Genomic DNA, 20,529 nt, shown 5'->3' with positions numbered 1-20,529 from the left:
ACCAACTTTCAGAAGGATTTGAATACTTCCTTCCCTTTCTCCAACTTCTGCTCTGTTGCCCCACATGATGTCATCAATGTATTGAACGTGTTTGGGAGATCCACTTTGTTCCAATGCATTATCGATCAGTCCATGGCAAATGGTAGGACTGTGTTTCCACCCCTGGGGCAGTCGATTCCAGGTGTACTGGACCCCCCTCCAAGTGAAAGCAAACTGTGGCCTGCACTCTGCTGCCAGAGGGATTGAGAAGAATGCATTAGCAATATCAGTTGTGGCATACCACTTGGCCGCCTTTGACTCCAGTTCGTATTGAAGTTCTAGCACGTCTGGCACAGCAGCACTCAACAGTGGAGTGACTTCATTCAGGCCACAATAGTCTACTGTTAGCCTCCACTCTCCATTAGACTTCTGGACTGGCCATATGGGACTGTTAAAGGGTGAGTGGGTCTTACTGATGACTCCTTGGCTCCTCAATTGATGAATGAGCTCATGGATGGGGATCAGAGAGTCTCTGTTGGTGCGATATTGCCGCCGGTGCACTGTTGTGGTGGCGATCGGCACCTGTTGTTCTTTGACCTTCAGCAACCCCACAACAGTAGGGTCCTTTGAGAGGCCAGGCAAGGTAGACAGCTGTTTAGTTTCCTCCGTCTCCAAGGCAGCTACACCAAAAGCCCACCTGTACCCTTTTGGGTCCTTGAAATACCCTCTCCTGAGGTAGTCTATGTCAAGGATGCACAGAGCCTCTGGGCCAGTCACAATGGGGTGCTTTTGCCACTCATTCCTGGTTAGGCTCACTTTGGCCTCCAATACAGTTAGCTCTTGGGATCCCCCTGTCACTCCAGCAATACTGATGGGTTCTGCCCCTATATAGTTTGATGGCATTAAGGTGCACTGTGCACCAGTGTCCACTACAGCTTTATACTCCTGTGGGTCGGATGTGCCAGGCCATCGGATCCACACAGTCCAGTAAGCCCTGTTATCCCTTTCTTCCACCTGGCTGGAGGCAGGGCCCCTCTAGTCCTGATCATAGTATTTGCTATTCACTTTTTAAAAATGCAAATTAGAAGGTCCTCTGTAAATAAAAATCAAGTAAACTGAAATCAGGGCTTCTACTCCTCTGTTTGGGGACCTGCGCACTTGAGACTGGAGCATCAGCTTTCCTGGAGAAACCCCTCTGAGTGATTTTTTTTTTTCTTCCTTGCAGCTCATGTACCCGTGCCTCTAGGGTCGAGGTAGGTTTTCCATCTCGCTTTGCGTCTTCTCTGTCACAGAGGTAAAACTGTAGGGTGTCCCATGGTGTGTATCTTCTCTCTTGAGCAGAGGGTTGCATACTCCTAATAGCTGAAATACTGGTCTGTACAGGTGAGCATATATACTCTTTGAGCTGCTGAGTGCTTTGGGATAGCTTCTCCACAGCCAAGATGAGGGAGGGAGACATGTGCTTTATAATCTTGGATTTCATGTATCAGCTCCGCCACTGTTGGTGCCTTGTCATCTTTCCAGGACATTACTGCTAGTGATTTTTCCATATGAGGATGGGGCACTCCATATGAACTTCTGCCACATGGGTCGTGTGCACTGGGCTTTGTCTGGATCTTTGGGTGACTGTTCATTGTTCAGGTAATCGTAGATCATCTCAAGCACAGCGAATTCCCTCAGGTACTTCATACCTTTCTCTGGCTGTCCATTTTCCTGGGTGATATTGTCCTGGTTTCAGCTGGGGTAGAGTTAAATTTCTTCGTAGTAGCTAGTATGGGGCTATGTTTTGGATTTGTGCTGGAAACAGTGGTGATGAAGTGGAGATGTTTTGGCTGTTGCTAAGTAGTGGTCAAGGACTTTTTCAGCTCCCCATGCTCTGCCAGGTGCACAAGAAGCTGGGAGGGGACACAGCCAGGACAGCTGACCCCGACTGACCAACGGGGTATTCCATACCATATGATGTTATGCTCAGTATATAAGCTGGGGGAAGGAGGAGGAAGGGGGAATGTTTGGAGTGATGGCGTTTGTCTTCCCAAGTAACCGTTACGCGTGATGGAGCCCTGCTTTCCTGGAGATGGCTGAACACCTTCCTGCCCATGGGAAGTAGTGAATGAATTCCTTGCTTTGCTTCCATGTGCAGCTTTTGCTTTACCTATTCAACTGTCTTTATCTCAAACCATGAGTTGCCTCACTTCTGTTCTTCCAATTCTCTCCCCCGTCCCACCAGGGGGGAGTGAGCAAGTGGCTGTGTGGTGCTTGGTTGCTGACTGGGGCTAAACCATGACAGATATGTAAGATCTTCTTTGAAGGGGATACCTTTCCTTCACTCCGGACAGGAGTCACCTCCAGAGGCTGAGGGCTTGTTTCCCTTTTCCAATTGCTTTGTCAATGCCCCCTTCCCCAGAAAGGGAACCCAGTTGTTGGTGGCTTTTCCCTCTAATTCCAGGCTACTGGTCCTGTTATCCCAGCATTGGAGCAGCCAGGGGGCAATGTGCTCCCCTAGATGACGGCCAAAATCTTTTCACATATCTTGCAGCTCACTCAAGTATAGAGATTGGTTCGTTTTTCTCATTTATGAGTTCTTCCTCCCCTTCTTGTGATGGCCCTGCTCTTCCATAATATCTTTCAAAACAAGTGAACTTTTTCATCCAAGACTACTTCTGTATAGGGGCAACTGATACTAGCATAGGTTGATACTCTGGTTCAGCTGCGGGGCCTGTCTTGGGGGTTGGAGTAGCTGCAGTACCTGTTCCTTTCTTTTCTTTTGTCTTTTTAGATCCAGAGACATTCTCTTCACCTTGGGAGCACTGAACATGGTTGAACAGGGCTTGGTACGCATGGGCCAGGCCCCAGCACATTGCAGTTATCTGTGTGTCTCTGGAGTTCCCAGCATAACAACATACATTCTCCAAATATTCTACTAGTTTTTCAGGATTCTGCACTTGTTCAGGGGTGAAACTCCAAAACACTGGGGGTGCCCACTGCCCTAGGTATTTGCCCATGCTATCCCACATGCCCTGCCACTTGTAACTACTGAGCCTAGGGTCAGATCTCTGGATGATATTCTTAAATTGCTTTCTCACATTAGACAAAGCTGGAACAATATTCCCAAGCAATACCAGCAGATGTGTCTTAACTACCCGAGGATGTTCAAGATGCTGAAAAGTTATTGTAATGAAGGAGGAGACATCATAGAAGAAGGTAGAGAAGGTGCCATTCTGCGTTTCCTCCATAAAAAAAAACCTCTTGGAGGTATAACTGCTAATTGTCTCCATGAGGTGGTAGCTGAAGTACAGTAACAGCTTCCATGCAAGACCCAGATAACCGATAATGCTCAAGGCCAGTGTTTGAATAACAAATCTAGGTAAAACATCTCTAATCACTGCAGAACACAGCAGACTACAAAAACCAACAGCAATGTTTAACAGGTACTGCAAAAATAACAGCATGGTGCAGATTGGATAAACTACTATTGAGAACAGATGAATCAATGCCATGACTAGCAACTGTTATTTCAAACTTTTTGTGCCCCGTGTTGGGTGCCAAAAAGAACTGTCATGGTTTAGCCCCAGTCAGTAACTAAACACCATGTAGCTGCTTGCTCACTGCCCCCACCCCTGTGGGATGGGGGAGACAATTGGAAGAGCAAAAGTAAGAAAACTCATGGGTTGAGTTCAGAACAGTTTCATAATTAAAGATAGTAATAGTAATAATGGTGATGATGATAATATAATGAAAAGGAAAATGAGAGAGGAAGAGAGATGAAACCATAGGGGAGGATGTGGAACCAAAGAAACAATTGATGCAACTGGTCATCACCTGCTGACCAGTGCCACTGGTCGCTGAGCTATAATCACTGCTTCCCTTGGCCAACTCACCTTGTTAATATAAGACATCATGCTGATTATGATATAGAATATTCCTTTGTCCAGTTTGGATCAGCTGTCTTGGCTCTGCCCCCTCCTGGTTGCTTGTGCACCCAGCAGAGTATGGGAAGCTGAAAAAGTTCTTGACTAGTATAAGCACTACTTAACACACCAATGTTTTAGTTATCAACATTGTTTTCATACTAAGTCCAAAGCACAGCACTAGGCCAGCTGCAGTGAAGAAAATTAACACTCTCCCAGCTAAAACCATGACATCTACCTTAGGGAGCTTTCTGCTGGGAGTTGTATGCATGTTGTTAAGTGGTGGATCAGGTCAGGTAGAGTGAAGGGTAGTGAGTAACCATCCCAAAGCATGGCATTGCCTGTTCCCAGGCCTCATGGCGGTGCAATGAAATGTTACACAGGGATATCTTCAACAATATTTGGCATGTGCACCATACTTGGTATCTTGCCTGGTGTCTGAGTAGGTAATGATACAACTGTGTGGTTGCTTCTGTGCAATGGCAGAGGCATGGTGGAAGGCTCTAGTGTTCTTGGCCACAAAAGACCTGTCATCATGATGCTACCAGGCTTCTACACATGTTTTGGGGTCTCTGGGAATCCAGGTTAATCTCTTTTTCTATACTGGTCTGACTGTACTTTGGGGCATGACAGGGCTGACATAAGGTTACCATGTGTGACCTGATTAGAGGTCCTGGTGTCTCAGCCTTGTTCAGTTTCATTTTTCCCTCTGCAGCTATCAGCTTTGAGCATGTGGATGACTTTCACCTATTTCCAAGAGAACAGTGAAGTATTTTTGACCTGTCTACTCCTAACCAGCACTTCTAGAAAGGCTAGCTTTTGCTATTAAAAGTAAACTTGCTGGTGATGCTAGGGAGAGCCTGTGAGTTATATTTCAGCAAATCTAGCAAAGCTCTGGATGGAGGTTAGTGGACAGTAAGAAACTCTTGGTGTCAGAAGGCTGCATCAGTTCTATATCTTTAACTATTGTATGCACCAATTTATTTGTGATCTCTTAGCTGTTTTGTTCAGCATGCATTAGTTCATAGCTGGGAGTATGAATAAGTTTGGGGGTTTTTCTTCCCATCTCTTAAGTGACTTCTGTAGTCTAGAAAGAAGAATAGATATAGTACATTTCCTGGAACAAACTCTGTATGAATAGTGGGTTTTTTGAATTGTTGTAATCTAAACTCTATTCTAAATTTTTTATTTAAAAAATTATGAAGGTGTGTTATGGCAGAAGGACATGATAATGATGCTGGGAAGGAGAGTCCCTATGCTATGCTCAGAAGGGACTTCTGTTTTGTTAGACTACTTTTATGTGATACATAACTTGTGCAACTGTAGTAATACAGAAAAACTGAGGATAACAATTTAGGTTGAGCCTAAAGCCTACTATTAATACTTGGTTGGAGTGTTGAATTTGAATGTTAATTTGCAGATTAACTAGATGTCAACTTGAAGTAAGAGAATTATGGGAAATCAGCTTCTTTCCAAGAAAGGTTTGTGTCTCTTGCTAGATGCTCATATGGTCAACCAAATATTGTCTTCTGCTAGGTATCAGCCAACAAGCATTCTTTGGTACGAGTGTAGTTGAGCTTTATTTGGTAAAGCTATCAAATATTGCTGTGTTGCATTTACTCTCAATGTGAATTGCTATGGTCTGATGTTAGACTTCTGGATTGTGCATCCCTTTCACCCATTCATCTGTTAGGCCCTTTGTGTGGGTGAAGTGTGGCACTTCTCGAGAATATGCTACACTAACAGGATGAAAGAGCCAATGCAATGCTTTGTTCTAGATCTGTTGGTGACTGTAAGAGGTGCTCATCTGAAGGACGCAGGGCTAGGATTGGAAGAGTCATGTAGAAGTTGGGGGGGGTTGTACAGCTTTGAATGTAAGGTAGGGTCAAAATGTTCTTTGACAACAGTAAGAGGCAGTATAGTTCAGTGGACAGGGTAGGGACTAAGTCTTCTATCTGTAATGGATTTGTATGCATGACCCTGGATAAACTAACATTTTTATGTACAACGGGTATATCTTATAGCATAGTTGATTAAATCTGTAGGTAGAAAGCAGTTTGCTTTTTTATAAACAGTACATGGGAAAGCTTTCTTCCAAAACAAATTCAACTTGTATGTTTACAAGCACAGTATTTAAGTTTGGAATAGCTGAAGAAATTGTCAAGTGAATAGCTTTCAGGCTGCTTAAGCACAAAAGCAAAGATACTTTTGGAATAAGAACTTCTGTTTATTCCTGTTTTCTTAAAAATAGAAACTTGAACAGTTTCCTGAAGCACCCCAGCACAGATTCTGATGTATTGACAAATCATTCCTCTGCACAGACTTTGTCAGTGAGGCAGCTGCAGCAATTCTTTAAGGGGGGGAACCCACCACCAAAAAACTGGAGTTGTGTAACTTAACCTGGGGGAGGAGGAGGATATTCTTGGTGTTTGAGAAAGCTGTCAAGGCCTGGGTGTGTAGGCTTGCTGGGGGAGACATGCTATGCAGGCCTAACAAATTCTCAGAGTATCAGGGAGAATCTGGGTAAACTTCTTGTTGGAGGAGGCAAAGCTATGCCTTAGCCGCCTAACCCTTTGAAATGTCAGAGGGTTCTGCACTGATTTCAGAGCTATCCAGCTTTTTTACCTTCTACCTCTGGGATGTCTTTCTTGTACTGTCTTAATTGCTCCAGCTCCTGTGCTCTCCTACTACAGCCACCTCAGGTCTTCTGTCCTGTGATTTGAAGATTAGGTTCAAAATAAATCCTCTCAGCATAGTGAAACCAGCATGTGAGATTTGATGTCAAGCGTGGAAGTGTGAAATGGCTTTCAGCTCTGTAGCACAGCCAGGGAAACAACCTTGTGTGGTGCTTTGTGGAGCCAGTGCCTTCACACAGCAAGATTTGGTTCTAGTAAATTAAGACAAGGTTTAAAGTATATTATTGATATGCCTCTGAGTTCTGTTGTGCTTGTCACCTGAAGTGCAATTACCCAGGCTATGCCACAACACTGAGTTTAAAACACATGGGCAGAAAGCCAAATTCTATACTTAGCAAGCACTTTAAATAGAAAACTACAGCACAACTGACCTGCAGGTACCTTTCCTTTTATAAGGAAAGTTGGTGTTTCTAACTGCCAGAGGTTTTTTCCAATGACACTCTGTCAACCATGGCAAACCACTAAGGTTTGTAGTATTAAACCACTGAGATAATTTTTTAGTGCTTAAGTCTGCGTTGCAGCAATGGCACATTTGACCTGTCTCAAACACAGTAGTAGTCTGGTAGCAACAGCATCATACTTAACACCAGTCGTGAATTGAGTTGGTTTTGCAGCCCATGCTTAATCACACATTGCTATGGTTAGACTGCTACCAGTATCCATGCTAATGGATGCAATGCTAGTATAGTTGCAGCTGTAAATATGTGTGTAAGTCACAGCAGTGAGGGCCATGAAGACAAACTTGGGAAGCTGCTCTCGAATGGCTTCAAATGCTGATGGTACAAAGATGCTGGTAGCTTTGGTGGTAGAACTTAACTAGACCTGGCTTAACTGTTGGCTTATCCCATATTTTATAAGATGTAAATTCTGATCAAGGCTCTTGTGAGTGAAGTTGTGATGCCTTCTTTTTTGAGTCTAACATAAATTAATTGGGGGAAGGGAAGTGCTATGCAAGGTCTTACTGCATTATACTTTGTTATTAAATCACTACTGCTACTGTTGTGAAACCCCTAGGAACTGTATTGTATCTTCTGAGGACTTAACTGCTTGCAGAACTCAGCTGAATTGGCCATCAGGTTTCATGGCTGCCATGGCAGGAGAGTCTGACAGCTTAAGTCTCATTTAATTAAAACATGCATATAGCTATGGGGATTATCCACTTAATTTTTGTGGAAGTTCTGTGGTTTTTTTTTAAGAAACCTATATGGGCATGCATTTCAAGGCCTAGCTGAGCTTAAGTATTATAACAAGCAGAGAGTGACTCAATATTTTTCTTGGTAACAAAACAAAATAGGAGACTCCAGTGAGTTATTGAAAGCAACAGCATACTAAAATGCTGCTAAAAGTTTTTTTTAAAAAAGAAAAAGCCAGATTACAGTATGACTATTTCTGGCAGCTGATTTCCTAGAAGTCATAGTGAGCTGAAGGGAAGTCCAAGATAGATGAGATGAGGTGCTGTTGTTGATGAAGTGGTTGTCTTGGCAACTGCAGTAACTTAAATATCTCCAGGAAAATAACTACCTGTCATGGTTTTAGCTGTGATAGAGTTAATTTTCTTCACTGCAGCTGGCCTAGTGCTGTGCTTTGGACTTAGTATTAAAAAAATGTTGATAACACACAGATGTTTTGGCTGTTGCTGGGTAGCACTTGTACTAGTCAAGAACTTTTCCAGCTTCCCATGCTCTGCCAGGTGCATAAGAAGCCAGGAGGGGAGGGGGCACAGCTAAGAGAGCGGATTCAAACTGGCCAAAGGGATATTCCATATCATGTAACATCATGCCCAGTATGTTAACTGGGAGGAGCTGGCTGGGGGAGGGAAGCAGAGATCGTGGCTCAGGGACAGGCAGTGTTGGTTGGCTGGTGGTGAGCAGTTGTATTATGTTACTGTGTTTTTCCCCTTTTTCCTTTTTATTATATTATCATTATTGTTATCATTATTCTTTTATTCTAATTATTAGACTGTTCTTATCTCAACCCACAAGTTCTGTTTTGCTTTTGCTCTTATTCTCTCCCCCATTCTGCAGGGGTGGGAGGAGTGAGCAAGTGGCTGCGTGGTGTTTAGCTGCTGACTAGGGCTGAACCACACCAGCAAATGTTAAGACTGAGAAATGGTCATGGGTTGACAGAAGAACCTGGAGCAGTGAGTAGCTTGAGGTTTATACAAGGAATTGATTTGACTACAATAGGAAGTTGCTGGTTTCAGTGGTGGGATCCTTGAGTGATGCAACCTTGATGGTTCTCGTATCGTAATGATAGTGTGTCCAGCTGCCCTCTTCTTGCATGAAGCAATATCCTTGGGGAGAAATGCGGACTTCCCAGGGTATATTCATTCCCCAAAAAGTCACAGATGAATGTGGTGTGAATTCTGGTACTACTGGAGTGCTTTGTTTTGCAGCCCCACTGTTTGATGTAGTCATACAAATATTGCAGCAAAACCCAGTGCAAAATAAACCCTGCATGCAAGTAGATCTATGTATGAGAATTGTATTCCATGTCTGAGCTAAATTGCAGAAGCTGCAACTGTGTCAGGGATTGTTTTAGGTCCTTGTAGTGCTTATTGTGGTGAGAAATTGAGACCATGTGTGTTTTGCCAATTGTGATTGCACATGCTGTTTTGTGGTTCTGTAGGTAGAAGTGCGAAGTTTTAATATTTTCCTTATGGAGCACTTAATTCTTTCATGTTGGCACAAAAAGCAAGCCCCAGAGAAAGCCTGACTAAATAGAACAAGCAGAGTTTGAGCCAATTGCTTGTGGCAGCAAGAAACATGTTTGTAACTGCCAACTATGATGGGTATTTCTACAGGCACTGAATCCTACGACTTCAGACTCCTTAAGGCTTCTGAAATTTCATCTGACACTATGATCAACAGATTAAGGTTCACAAATCACCTCTTAATAGTGGTACGCTTTCCAAATACTTTCTATCATGGGCAAAGAATTTCTAAAGAGGTGGAGTATGGGATAAAACCCAGATCACCTGATGTGAACTTTGAATTTTGTACTAATAGTGGGCTGCTCTGCTGTTTGGATCTGCTATTCTTTTTTACTGTCTACTTTCACTATTTTAACAGCTAGAAGTTCCAAAATGGCCTGGTACAATTAAAACCACTATCTTGTCAAAATGAAGCTTGATATAGGGAGCTTTATAAACTAGGCATGTGGGTTTCCTGAAGAAGAGTGTATGGTAGTTGACACTTCAGCTGGAGATGACTTGGGTAGTTATAGCTCCTTTGTCTGAATCCCTCTGCCATTTCATGGGGCTAATGGCAAATTAAGCTGCTCTTTGTAGGTGCAACCAAGGCAGGCTGTTAAAAATATTGGTTTCTCTATCTTTATTCTATCAGACTTGCACTGGGCTGAAAGCTTAGAGTCCAAGGTATGATGTCAAAGTGGTTAAACTCTTCTAAAATGAGTAGTCTTACCACTGGTGACAAACCTTCTGAATGCAGAAGGACCTCAATTCTCTATTTGATCTGTTAGAACAGGACAGGGCAAACCTGTTAAACCTTTGTTTTTTCTCTAGCTTCAGGTAGTAGCTGGTTACTGAAATCAGCAGAGAATTAATTGCTTCCTTAGGTGTTTAATTGTGATGGTCTGGGTGTTTCGTTGTGGTGATCTGGCTTTGAGGGTGAGTCACATCAACTTCTGTGATTTCAATGTCTTAATTCTAGTTTAATGCAATGCAAGTGTTGGTGAACATAAATCAGCTAAAGTTTGGCCTGAGTTGCTTTTTATTCCAAGATAAATGTAATATACAGTTGAACAAACTCATTAGACAAGCTTGAACCTGAGGACTTGAACCTTTGAATTCTGCTAAACTGTTGGCCTCAATGTTGTTTAGCAATAACTAGCGAAATACAGGTGGCTTGTGTACTTTTAAATTTTGATCAAACCTTTGAAATTTTTTGTGCTGACCTGTTATGATTTTCTGTTAGTAATACTTCCACTGGTGAATGGGAACCTGTTCAGACATCAGCCTGATTGGATTTGAGCTCAGGGCTCACCTTCTCAAGCTTGTCTTCAAAGCTCTTCTGTTGTGTTCCCACTTGACCTGGCAGGCTTTTCAGAGTGCTTTCTAGCCTCCTTCCCAAAGTATGGAGTACTTTGTAGGAAGCTTTGAATTTGCAAAGAAAATAAAGCACCTGTGTCCATCTTTATGCAAATTTGAGCTGCATCGTTGGATCCCACTCTGCCACTTTCAGTTTAACCATGTTCTTACACATAGCTATGATAAAGACAGGATGGTCATTGGTGTTCAGGCATTTTGGATATCTGATCTGGAGGCTGTTTAGCTTCGTGAAGATAGAGACCTACACTTCGTTTTTCACAAAATCCCAGAATGGTGGGTGTAGGAAGGGACATCTAGAGATCATCTTGTCCAACCCCCCTGCTTGAGCAGGGACACCCAGAGCAGGGGGCACAGGACTGTGTTCAGGTGGGTTTTGAATGTCTCCAGGGAAGGAGACTCCACAACCTCCCTGGGCAGCCTGTGCCACTGCTCTGTCACCTGCACAGGAAAGGAGTTTTTTCTCCTTTTTAGGTGGAACCTCCTGTGTTCCAACTTGTGCCCACTGTCCTTGTCCTGTCATTGGGCACTATTGAAAAGAGCCTAGTCCCATCGTCCTGACATACACCCTTTAAAAAATTATAAGCATTGATGAGATCCCCCCCTCAGTCTTTTCTCCAGGTTCAACAAACCAAAGACTCTCAGCCTTTCCTCATATAGGAGATGCTCCAGTCCCCGGATCATCTTTGTAGCGCTCTGCTAGACTTGTTCAAGCAGTTCCACGTCCTTCTTGAACTCGGGGGCCCAGAACTGGACGCAGTACTGCAAATGTGGTCTCACTAGAGTACAGTAGAGGGGGAGGATAACCTCTCTCAACCTGCTGGCCACACTCCTTTTAATGCATCCCAGGATACCATTAGCCTTCTTGGCCACAAGGGCACATTGTTGGCTCATGTTCAGCTTGTCCACCAGCACTCCCAGGTCCTCCTCAACAGAGCTGCTTTCCAGTAGGTCAGCCCCCAGCCTGTACTGGTGCATGGGGTTGTTCCTCCCCAGGTGCAGGACCTTGCACTTGCTCTTGTTGAATTTCATCAGGTTCCCCTCAGCCCAGCTCTCCAGCCTGTCCAGGACTCACTGGATGGCAGCACAGCCTTCTGGTGTATCAGCCACTCCTCCCAGCTTGGTATCATCAGCAAACTTGCTGAGGTTATACTCTGTCCCTTTGTCCAGGTCATTGATGTATATGTTGAACAGGACTGGACCCTGCACAGACCCCTGGGGAACAGCACTAGTGACAGGCCTCCATCCAGACTCTGCCCCATTGATCATGACCCTCTGAGTTCTGTTGCTGAGCCAGTTCTCAATCCACCTCACTGTCCCCTCATCCAACCCACACTTCCTTAGCTTGTCTGTGAGGATGCTATGGGAGACAGTGTCAAATGCCTTACTGAGGTCGAGATAGACAATATCCACTGCTCTCCCTTTGTCGACCCAGCCAGTCATGCCATCATAGAAGGCTATCAGGTTGGTCAAGCATGATCTTCCCTTGGTGAATCCATGTTGACTGTTTCTGATAACCTTGTCCTCTATATGCCTGGAGATGACTTCCAGGATGAACTGCTTTTGATTCCTTGTTCTTCTTTTCTTAGCTGTCTGTGTTTTAGGGAAGTTTGGTTGTTCAAGGTCAAAGCTCTACTTAAAGTTAAGGAGTAGACTTCTTAAATAATCACTGCTATGCTTTTATTGCAATATTTTTATCCCATATAGAGTTACAAGACAAGATCATCACAGTTCTAGAGCAATCTGTAGTAAGTAGGGTAAAGAACTGAAATTGTGCAGAGGTGCCTGAAGTGTTGACACTTTAGTACAGAAAAGTGATGTTAAGGGCCACTCCACTTAAGTGCCCAGCTTTGTAGTAGAACTTGGAGGGGTTCTGCCATCTCTTGTCTGGGGACAACTGTCTCCTCCTTAAGGCTTTGGCTGGTGCAAGAAACTTAATATGTGGCACTTAGCCAGAAGTACTGGCCAGCCTTGGCTTATTGCTTGGTCATGGTTTCAGTTTCCCCTTCATCTTGAAAAGATTAAGCTCATATTTTCTGTTTTTTTTGAGGTAACATAGTTATCAGGCTGTCAGTTTATACTGGGGAGTCCTTACCCTTGTTGAAAATTGCTTCCTGGCCTCTTGGGTGCATAGTAGGGTAGGGCCAAAACTCTGCCAGCAGTGAGTGAATGTGGTTCTGGTAGCTTTAGGTGCTCAGCTGGAAGGAAGAATTGTTCTTGTTTATCAGCTTACTTTCCAGTGTGAAATATTTATCCTGACAGCTTTTTTTCCAAGCTCTGAGCATCAGGCTCCTTCTGTTTTCTGGCTTGGGCTTTTGTATTCCTGTCTAGGCAGTGGCCTGATGCCAAGGGGAAAGCTGAAGAGATGTGCTTAATGTCCTTTAGAGTAGGGAATCCACCCAGAAGGTGGAGGATGCAAGTTAGTGTCTTTGGGCCAAATGCCTCAGTGCCAGCTGACTGAATAAGGTATCCCCATTTAGCTTTTTTTTTTTGAGGAAAACAGGATGGTCATCTGAACAAAATGTGTGGTAAAGGTAGTTGTGTACAGGATTTTTGACTCTGAGTCAGCCTCATACAGATACCTGCTTGTAACCTTGAGTTCAGTATTAAACTCAGAGTTCAATGTTCAGGACATGTTAAGGCATTTCCTTCCTTGTCACTTCTTTTGGGCAGCTCACCAAGCATTACTGACAAGGGATATATGGAGAATCCTGGGTTTAGACCTGGAGTTTCCCAGGGTAGGTCCCTAGGTCAGCACTGGCTCCTGAGATGCACTTGACAAGCACCAGACCTGTGATGTTCACCCATGCAATGCTTACCATGTCGCTTCTGTTCTAGCAGTGTCCAAAAAAATCAAAGGACTAGCTATCTGTAGATAGCTATTAACTAAGCTGCTTCTGGAGAGTGCAGGATCCTTTTTACCTGGTTAAACTTCTGTGCTTATCTTTTTGGAGGACACTTCTGTTACATATGGGATAAGGAGGTAGGCTCAACCATTTCCTGTTCTGTGCTATGTATTTATGGGGGTGATATGGGAGAAAATCTTTCAGTGTAAAAGGATGATGACTTTAAAATCTGTCTTTATAAACAGTGTCATTGGCTTTTTTGCGTAGTCTAAGTTTTTCCAGCGAAATTTCCTCATTAGCTTGCTGTAGTCAGTTGTCTCTTGGATGAAGCTGTAATTTTTAGACATAATTTATAGAGTTGTAGAATGTCCTGAGTTGGAAGGTGACCCACAAGGATCATCAAATCAAACTCCTGTCCCTGCACAGGGCAACCCCAAAATTCATACCATGTGTCTTAGGGCGTTGTTGTGGTTTAGCCCCAGTCAGCAACCAAGCACCACGCAGCTGCTGGCTCACTTCCCCTTGGTGGGATGGGGGAGAGAATCAGAAGAGTAAGAGTGAAGTAACTCATGGTTTGAGATAAAGACAGTTTAATAGGTAAAGCAAAAGAAGGAATTCATTCACCACTTGCCATCGGCAGGCAGGTGTTCAGCCATCTCCAGGGAAGCAGGGCTCCATCATGTGTAATGGTTACTTGGGAAGACAAACGCCATCACTCCAAACGTCCCCCCTTCTTCCCCCAGCTTTATATACTGAGCATGACGTCATATGGTATGGAATATCCCATTGGTCAGTTTGGGTCAGCTGTCCTGGCTGTGTCCCCTCCCAGCTTCTTGTGCACCTGGCAGAGCATGGGGAGCTGAAAAAGTCCTTGACCAGTGTAAGTGCTACTTAGCAACAACTAAAACATCTCCACATTATCACCACTGTTTCCAGCAAAACTCCAAAACATAGCCCCATACTAGCTACTACGAAGAAATTTAACTCTGTCCCAGTTGAAACCAGGGCAGGCGTTGTCCAAATGCTTCATATTAAAGTTGCTTTCAGTGTCCTATGATAACATGTACAATGATGTTAGATCAGTCAGTGTTTAATTTGCCAATTAAAAATCTTGCTGTTGTGGCTCTTTGAACTACTGAACTGTAAGGATAATGGACTAGTGATGCAGACTTCCATGATCATTAATCTGATATTGCACTAGCTGTGTTCAAAACTAACTGTTCACAGTAAAAAAGCAAATGAGTTGTGTTACCTTAAATATAATTAGATATGCTGCCTTGTATGTTTATTTTGGAGATTAGAACAGAAGCATTAAACCCCCCCCCCATGATATAGGCTGCAAAGCCCAGTGCAGAAGTGGTTGTACAATGGATGTGAGCTCTGCAGCACATACTGCTTAGTGCACAGTATGGGTTACCCTGCTCTGGATTTGCCAAGGAAAACTTTTTTCCCTGCTGATAGGATAATGACAGCATTTTAATCCTGATGTCTGCAGCCAGTAAAATGGCCCTACGCAAGATATGAAATCTGGTGTCCACAGACATACTACCCTGAAAGGTTGGACAGCATTGCAGCAAACATGGAGTTTGTGTGGTGTATGTCACTTCTTACATACTCTGGAGGTTGCTTCCCCAGCATTGGACTCCTTGGTTTTCCCTCTGAGGAAGATGGGGACTGAGCCTGAAATGCTGTCTTGCTGTTAATATGGGCTATAAACAGACTGTGTGAGTTCTGTATATCTGCAGGCTTTTTATCTTGAAAAGATGACATGACTCTGAGCAACACTAAACAATAGTTAATTATGTAGATGTCTTCCAATGGGATGTTCATTCCATACCATGTGATGCCATGACCAGTACGGGTTTTGCGCCTCTCATTGTTTTCCTTTCCATTGCATTTTTGTTGCTGTTTTGTTTTAATTATTAAACTTTTCTTATCCCAACCCACAAGCTTTACCCTTATGAAGCTCTCCCCTGTCCTGCGGGTGGGGGAGTGAGCGAGCAGCTGTGTGGGGCCGAGTTGCTGGGTAAACCACAACACAACCTAAGTAAAACTGTAGCCAGGTACTTAATGGCTTGGTAATCCAACTTGTTTGGTTGCCTGCTTATGTTTCTGGGAATAAAACTTCCCATAGCTTGTCCTGTCGAACAAGGTCAGTGCCTTGCATCTAAGTGGCATGGTTAGATGCTTAAGCAGAAGAGGGTGACTCAGGATTCTGCTCTTGCTGTATGTGACCTGCTTCTGGGGCCTCTTGCATTCTCAGTTGCATGTGAGCCTGGCTGTGGTGCAGGTGCCAGGAGATGCCATGCTAGACTGGTGGGACTTTCTTGGTGGATTGAGCAGTGCGAAGGGAAGGGTCTGTACTCTCAGCACAGAAAGTGGCGTGCAAGCCCCCCTTTCAGAGGGGAGCATTTTTGGCACTTAATCAGTCCAGATTCAGCCCTCTTTCCTACTGGCTGGTTTTTCTGAGTCCCATGAATGGCAGGACAGTGCAGAGAAGTTAATATCCAGTGCTGGGATCTCTGCAGTCTTCCCACAAATGACTTGGCTCCAAGAGTCTTGCCCCACAGCTGGCTGCTGACCTCGGAGGTGCTGGAAGGTAGTTTGCTGTCACTGCCCATCAATACTTGGTTCATCAGTTGCACTGATTTATTAAACAGACACAGATGGTATTCAGACTTGGGGAAATGCTTGTGGTGGCAAGAAATGTAGTATTAAGAACACAGGTAGATGGACCAGTTTAACTCTTGCACAAGAAAGGCCAAAAAAAACCACCCCTTGGATCTCAACTGAGCAAGTATTTAACAATCTTTTTTCTGCACAGAAAGTCATTAAAAAAAAAAAAATTCTTTGCACTGGTAAATGTAAAACAGGTCTTTTCACCTTAGCAAATGTTTTTAACCTGCATCTGACCTAGCAAGACAGGAATGGTATCTTGAGTTCTAGCTTTTCAAATCTATTTTACCCTGTTGAACAACAGTTGTTGGATAGTACTGCTTGAATTAGGACTTGGTAAATGCCTTTTTGGCTTGTTTTGAGCATTGCCAGCCCAGGTAAGGCCTGATGTTTAGATTTTTCTTACTCATTTAGTGTTTTGCTCATAAGAAATTGTGGAGAGTTATACTGTGGACCCACATGGGCACTGATATATAAAACTACTTAATAGACTTAATGGAAATTATTTTTTCCAGGTTTTCACTGTAATGGTTGCTTGTTGATCTCCTCTGTTTCATAACTATAAAATATTTTGCCTTTTTTCAGGCTCACATTAAATTTCCTATTGACTATCCATACTCGCCACCTACCTTCAGATTCCTAACCAAAATGTGGCACCCAAACATTTATGAGGTAAGGTGTCTTTTAAACTAATTTTTTTCTCAGGCATGTGAGGAGGTTTTCTATGTCCTTAAACTTCTGAAAGTATTGTAGGTACTAAATGTCTCTAGCCATAACTATAGTGTTTAACTGTTTGTGTTTAAATGTCAGCTTCATGGTTGCAGAGTTAAAACTAAATGTTGTAGGAAATGCTGTTCCTGTAGGCAGGAATGGAACCTTTCTTGTACCTGCAAGTGCAGCAGGCAGCCCCAGCTGAAGCACCATGCCATGAGCATTGGCAGTTTTAGGGGATTCTTGGATCAAGGCTGGTTTGTGGCGTCTTGCCCTACTGTGACACTTGGGTAACTAGTTGTTGTTTGTACACCTCTCAAGTACACTTCTTAATTTGAGTATACCCTACAAAATTGTGTGATGAGACAAGAAATAGTGGGAAACAGTCTTCTGCAATAGTCAGCCTATGATGAAAGGCTTTGGACTTGGGGTGCTCTGACTGCAGAAAGAACTGGAGTTGGAGTCCAGCTTTAGGAGGAGTTGTGCACAGCCTGGTCACCCTGGGACCAGAATGAACAGATAACTTTGGGCTTAATGTCTACTAGCCAATTTTAAGTGGCCCTTAGTTCAGTGCATGTATGGGTCACGTTCAGAGAGTAACACTGGGCTATCAAGTCCATGATTGGATCATGGTACAACTACATAGCAGGTCTGGAAGGAGAATGATTTTTATATAAATGCTTTTTAGAAAGTGGCACTCCCTAGCTTGAAAGCATTGCCTTCATGATACTGAGCACAGGCTGCTTGGAGAGATTTAAGGTAAAGTTGTGGACCGAAGCACTGGGGGAAGTACTGCAATGAGGATATATCTGGTGCATCTCAGCATAGCATGGTGCTGCTCTGATGGACTGCCTCAGGGGCTGGCGGTGGCCCAGCTGTGTTAATATGGCAGTGCTCAGACTAACCTCTGCTGTTGCTGGGGCATAGCATATGTTGCCCTGCATCTGGTGTGAATGGACTATGTTGTGTTTCTTGCTGGGCTTTCATCTATTAAGTGACCTTTAAGGTTTATCCTGGAGCCTGGTTGAGTTGGGCTGTTGTGTTAGAGCTCATGGGAGCAGCAGCTTGAGACAAAGTTTAATAGTGTTGCTGCAAAGACTGAGAAGCAGCATTTCATTACATACAATTGGTTCAAAATTTCCAAATTTTGTAGAGCTGTATTTGAAAGTTGAAGGCCTGTTTTGGCTTAAAACTTGACTTAAGCTTTTAGTGGAGGCTAGTCAAATCCCTGCTAAACTTTTGGATATCCTAGCCAAGTGTCAGCCTGCTAGAATAGTTTACAGCCTGGTTGAATAGTTTACAAGGAGCTAAAGGCCTTTCAAAAATGTTCCTATTGGTGTAGCTCTGTCACCTTACCACAGGTCTTCCTATGAGAGGTTCTGCAGGCTTCCTTTGGGTCCACTTCAAAACAGGAATGTCACTTCTCTTCCTTGCTGCAAACAAACAGTGGCTTCAGTTGATGCCTTGGGCTTGGAAGGCCCTTTTCTAACAAGTTGCTGCTAAATGCCCAGCCTGATTGTGTGCTTCAAATGTCATCATAGTGAAAGCAGCACTGATGGCTTAGTAATAAATGGCCAAAAGCCTTTCCAAACTTCAGTGCAAACCAGGATAGTAGTCAGCCTTACTGGATGCTCAGGAGGATTGCCCAAAGACAGGGACATCCTGAAATCAGTCATCTTGGCAGTCTTCTGACTTGAGTTTTGGACTTGGCACTGAATCTTACATGTAGCCAAGGATGATGTTTCTCTTTAAGGTTCTATTTCAGTTACATGGGAGTTTGATTTATAAATAAAGACAACTTTGAGACCTGTAGATTACTGCAGATCCATACTGCAGATGTTGATTCTGAATCCAGAAATCCTCATGCAGGAGGTAAGTGGGACATGGTTACCAAAATAGTATGTACAAAATGAGTCTTGGAAAGGACCTCTCACTACTGGTGGGAAAGATGGAAAAACTGGCTCTAGAAACAACTGAAGGTAGGAGGAAAAACTAACCAAAAACATGATGGGTGTATTTTGGGGTTACTCTTCAAATATTCTAGTTCTCACCTTTGTACTTTGTGTTTGTAGCAGTATTTCTTGGAGCTGAGGGAATCTGAAGCAGTTTGCAGGCTCTTTTGGAAATAACATTTAAACAATGAAGATGAGACACTGAGAACTCCAAATGAAACTGAGAATAAATCAGCAAAGGGGTTTGAGGTTTTGTCAGGATGAAGGGGGGAAAATATCCTTCAGTGTAAGGAAGGTGAAAGAAAGTAACCGTTTACAGAATTTGCTGGTGGGACCAGATGGAGAGGTTGGGGCTGATGTTCCAGTTCTGAGCAATGAGACTTGAGTAACTTGTGTGTTTTTTCCTATCTCCAGTTTACTTGGGTCATCTAGTTGAATTTTGGCAAAACTGCATTCAAGACTTTGTTTTTATTTTTGACATAGATTCTCAGTCCTAACAGAAGTATAGGCTATTTCCCATAGGCAGATGAATATCCTATCCTTTTTATATTTCAAAAATGTACATAGAGAAAGGCTTTCCCACTGACTAGTGATCCCTAAAACCTTGTGCTGATCTCATCATGCCATGATGCCTCTGCATTTCCAGACTGTAATGTAGTGCTGCCCTGCTTGAATTCCCAAACATGTAACATTATTGCAAGAGAGAAACTTCTCACACTCTTGTTTCCCTCTATTTTTCATATTGCGAAATATCTACTTGTCCACATGCTGCTTACCTGATCATGTGAGGAACTTCCCTGGAGTGCAGTGATGGCTTCTCCTAGCCACCAGAACTGCATTCTCCTAGGAGTTGGTTAAAGGAAAAACTGGGTAAACTCATGGAAATTAATCATAAAACCAGAATAGGCTGTGAACATAATCTAACATTAGTAAGGTTAACTTAACCTTAAAATGATATTAAATAATACTTTTTAGATTGCACAAGCCTGTTGGAGTCCTAAAAAGGAAACTGCCTTGTTATGGCAAACTGTTCCAGCAACATAAGTGGGTGCTTGGGTATTCAGCAGCCCTAGGTGCTACATTGCTGCTTTTCATTGTTCTCTTGACAAAAAACTTGCTTCAAAATGACAAGGGTTTGCTAAATTAGCATATGTGGCAGGGTTAGTAAGCTGCTGAAATCTGGATACTGATCACAAGCCTCCAATGTTGAAGCAGGATCTTGTTTGGCTATAAAGCAAATGTCATTGTTAATTGAGGAGAGTTGAAATGTTTGGGAGGCCCTTTAGGTGAGCTGTTGCTATCTGTAGCTGTGATCACTGGCTCTGGCTCAAAGGCATGGATGCTATTGCTGTGAGCAGTGCTACTTTGTGCTTTGGCTCATATGTGTTGAGCAGTGTTGGAGGGTCCTCAGGATGTAGTTGAGACCAGGTGTGTGGGGAAACTGGCAGCCTGTGGTCTTGAGCAGAACCAATCTGTAGCTTCTCTTGTTCTTATCAACTCGTACCTTGGATCAGGGTGAAAAGGGACAGCATGAGTGCTGCCCATCAGCTGAGGCTGTGTCACCTGAAAGTGTGGGGCTGCCTCTGGCAACTTGTAAGTCATCCCAGCAGCCAGCTGCAAGAGGCAGTAAGCCAGCAGGGCCTGGAGAGGTCAACATCTGCTGGCCAGCCTCAGGTCCTATCTGCACCTTCGTCC

General features: G+C 43.5%; 1 protein-coding gene across 2 annotated transcripts in view; it reads left to right on the top strand.

The window, feature by feature from the left end:
• The window catches only part of LOC135310804 (ubiquitin-conjugating enzyme E2 R2-like), a 41,264-nt gene that overhangs the window by 9,702 nt on the left and 11,033 nt on the right, over nucleotides 1-20,529 (top strand). Inside the window, exon 2 of one of the 2 annotated variants that reach the window (XM_064439788.1) lies at nucleotides 16,757-16,843. The exons of the other annotated variant lie outside the window; for it this stretch is intronic. Coding sequence (XP_064295858.1) covers nucleotides 16,757-16,843 — 87 coding nt within the window. The remainder of the gene's footprint in view (nucleotides 1-16,756; nucleotides 16,844-20,529) is intronic. 2 annotated transcript variants of the gene reach the window in all.

This window comes from Phalacrocorax carbo, assembly GCF_963921805.1.
Source record: "Phalacrocorax carbo chromosome W unlocalized genomic scaffold, bPhaCar2.1 SUPER_W_unloc_1, whole genome shotgun sequence".
NCBI lineage: Eukaryota > Metazoa > Chordata > Aves > Suliformes > Phalacrocoracidae > Phalacrocorax > Phalacrocorax carbo.
Note: the sequence above shows the minus strand (reverse complement) of the source record. Positions and strands in the feature narration are given on the sequence as shown.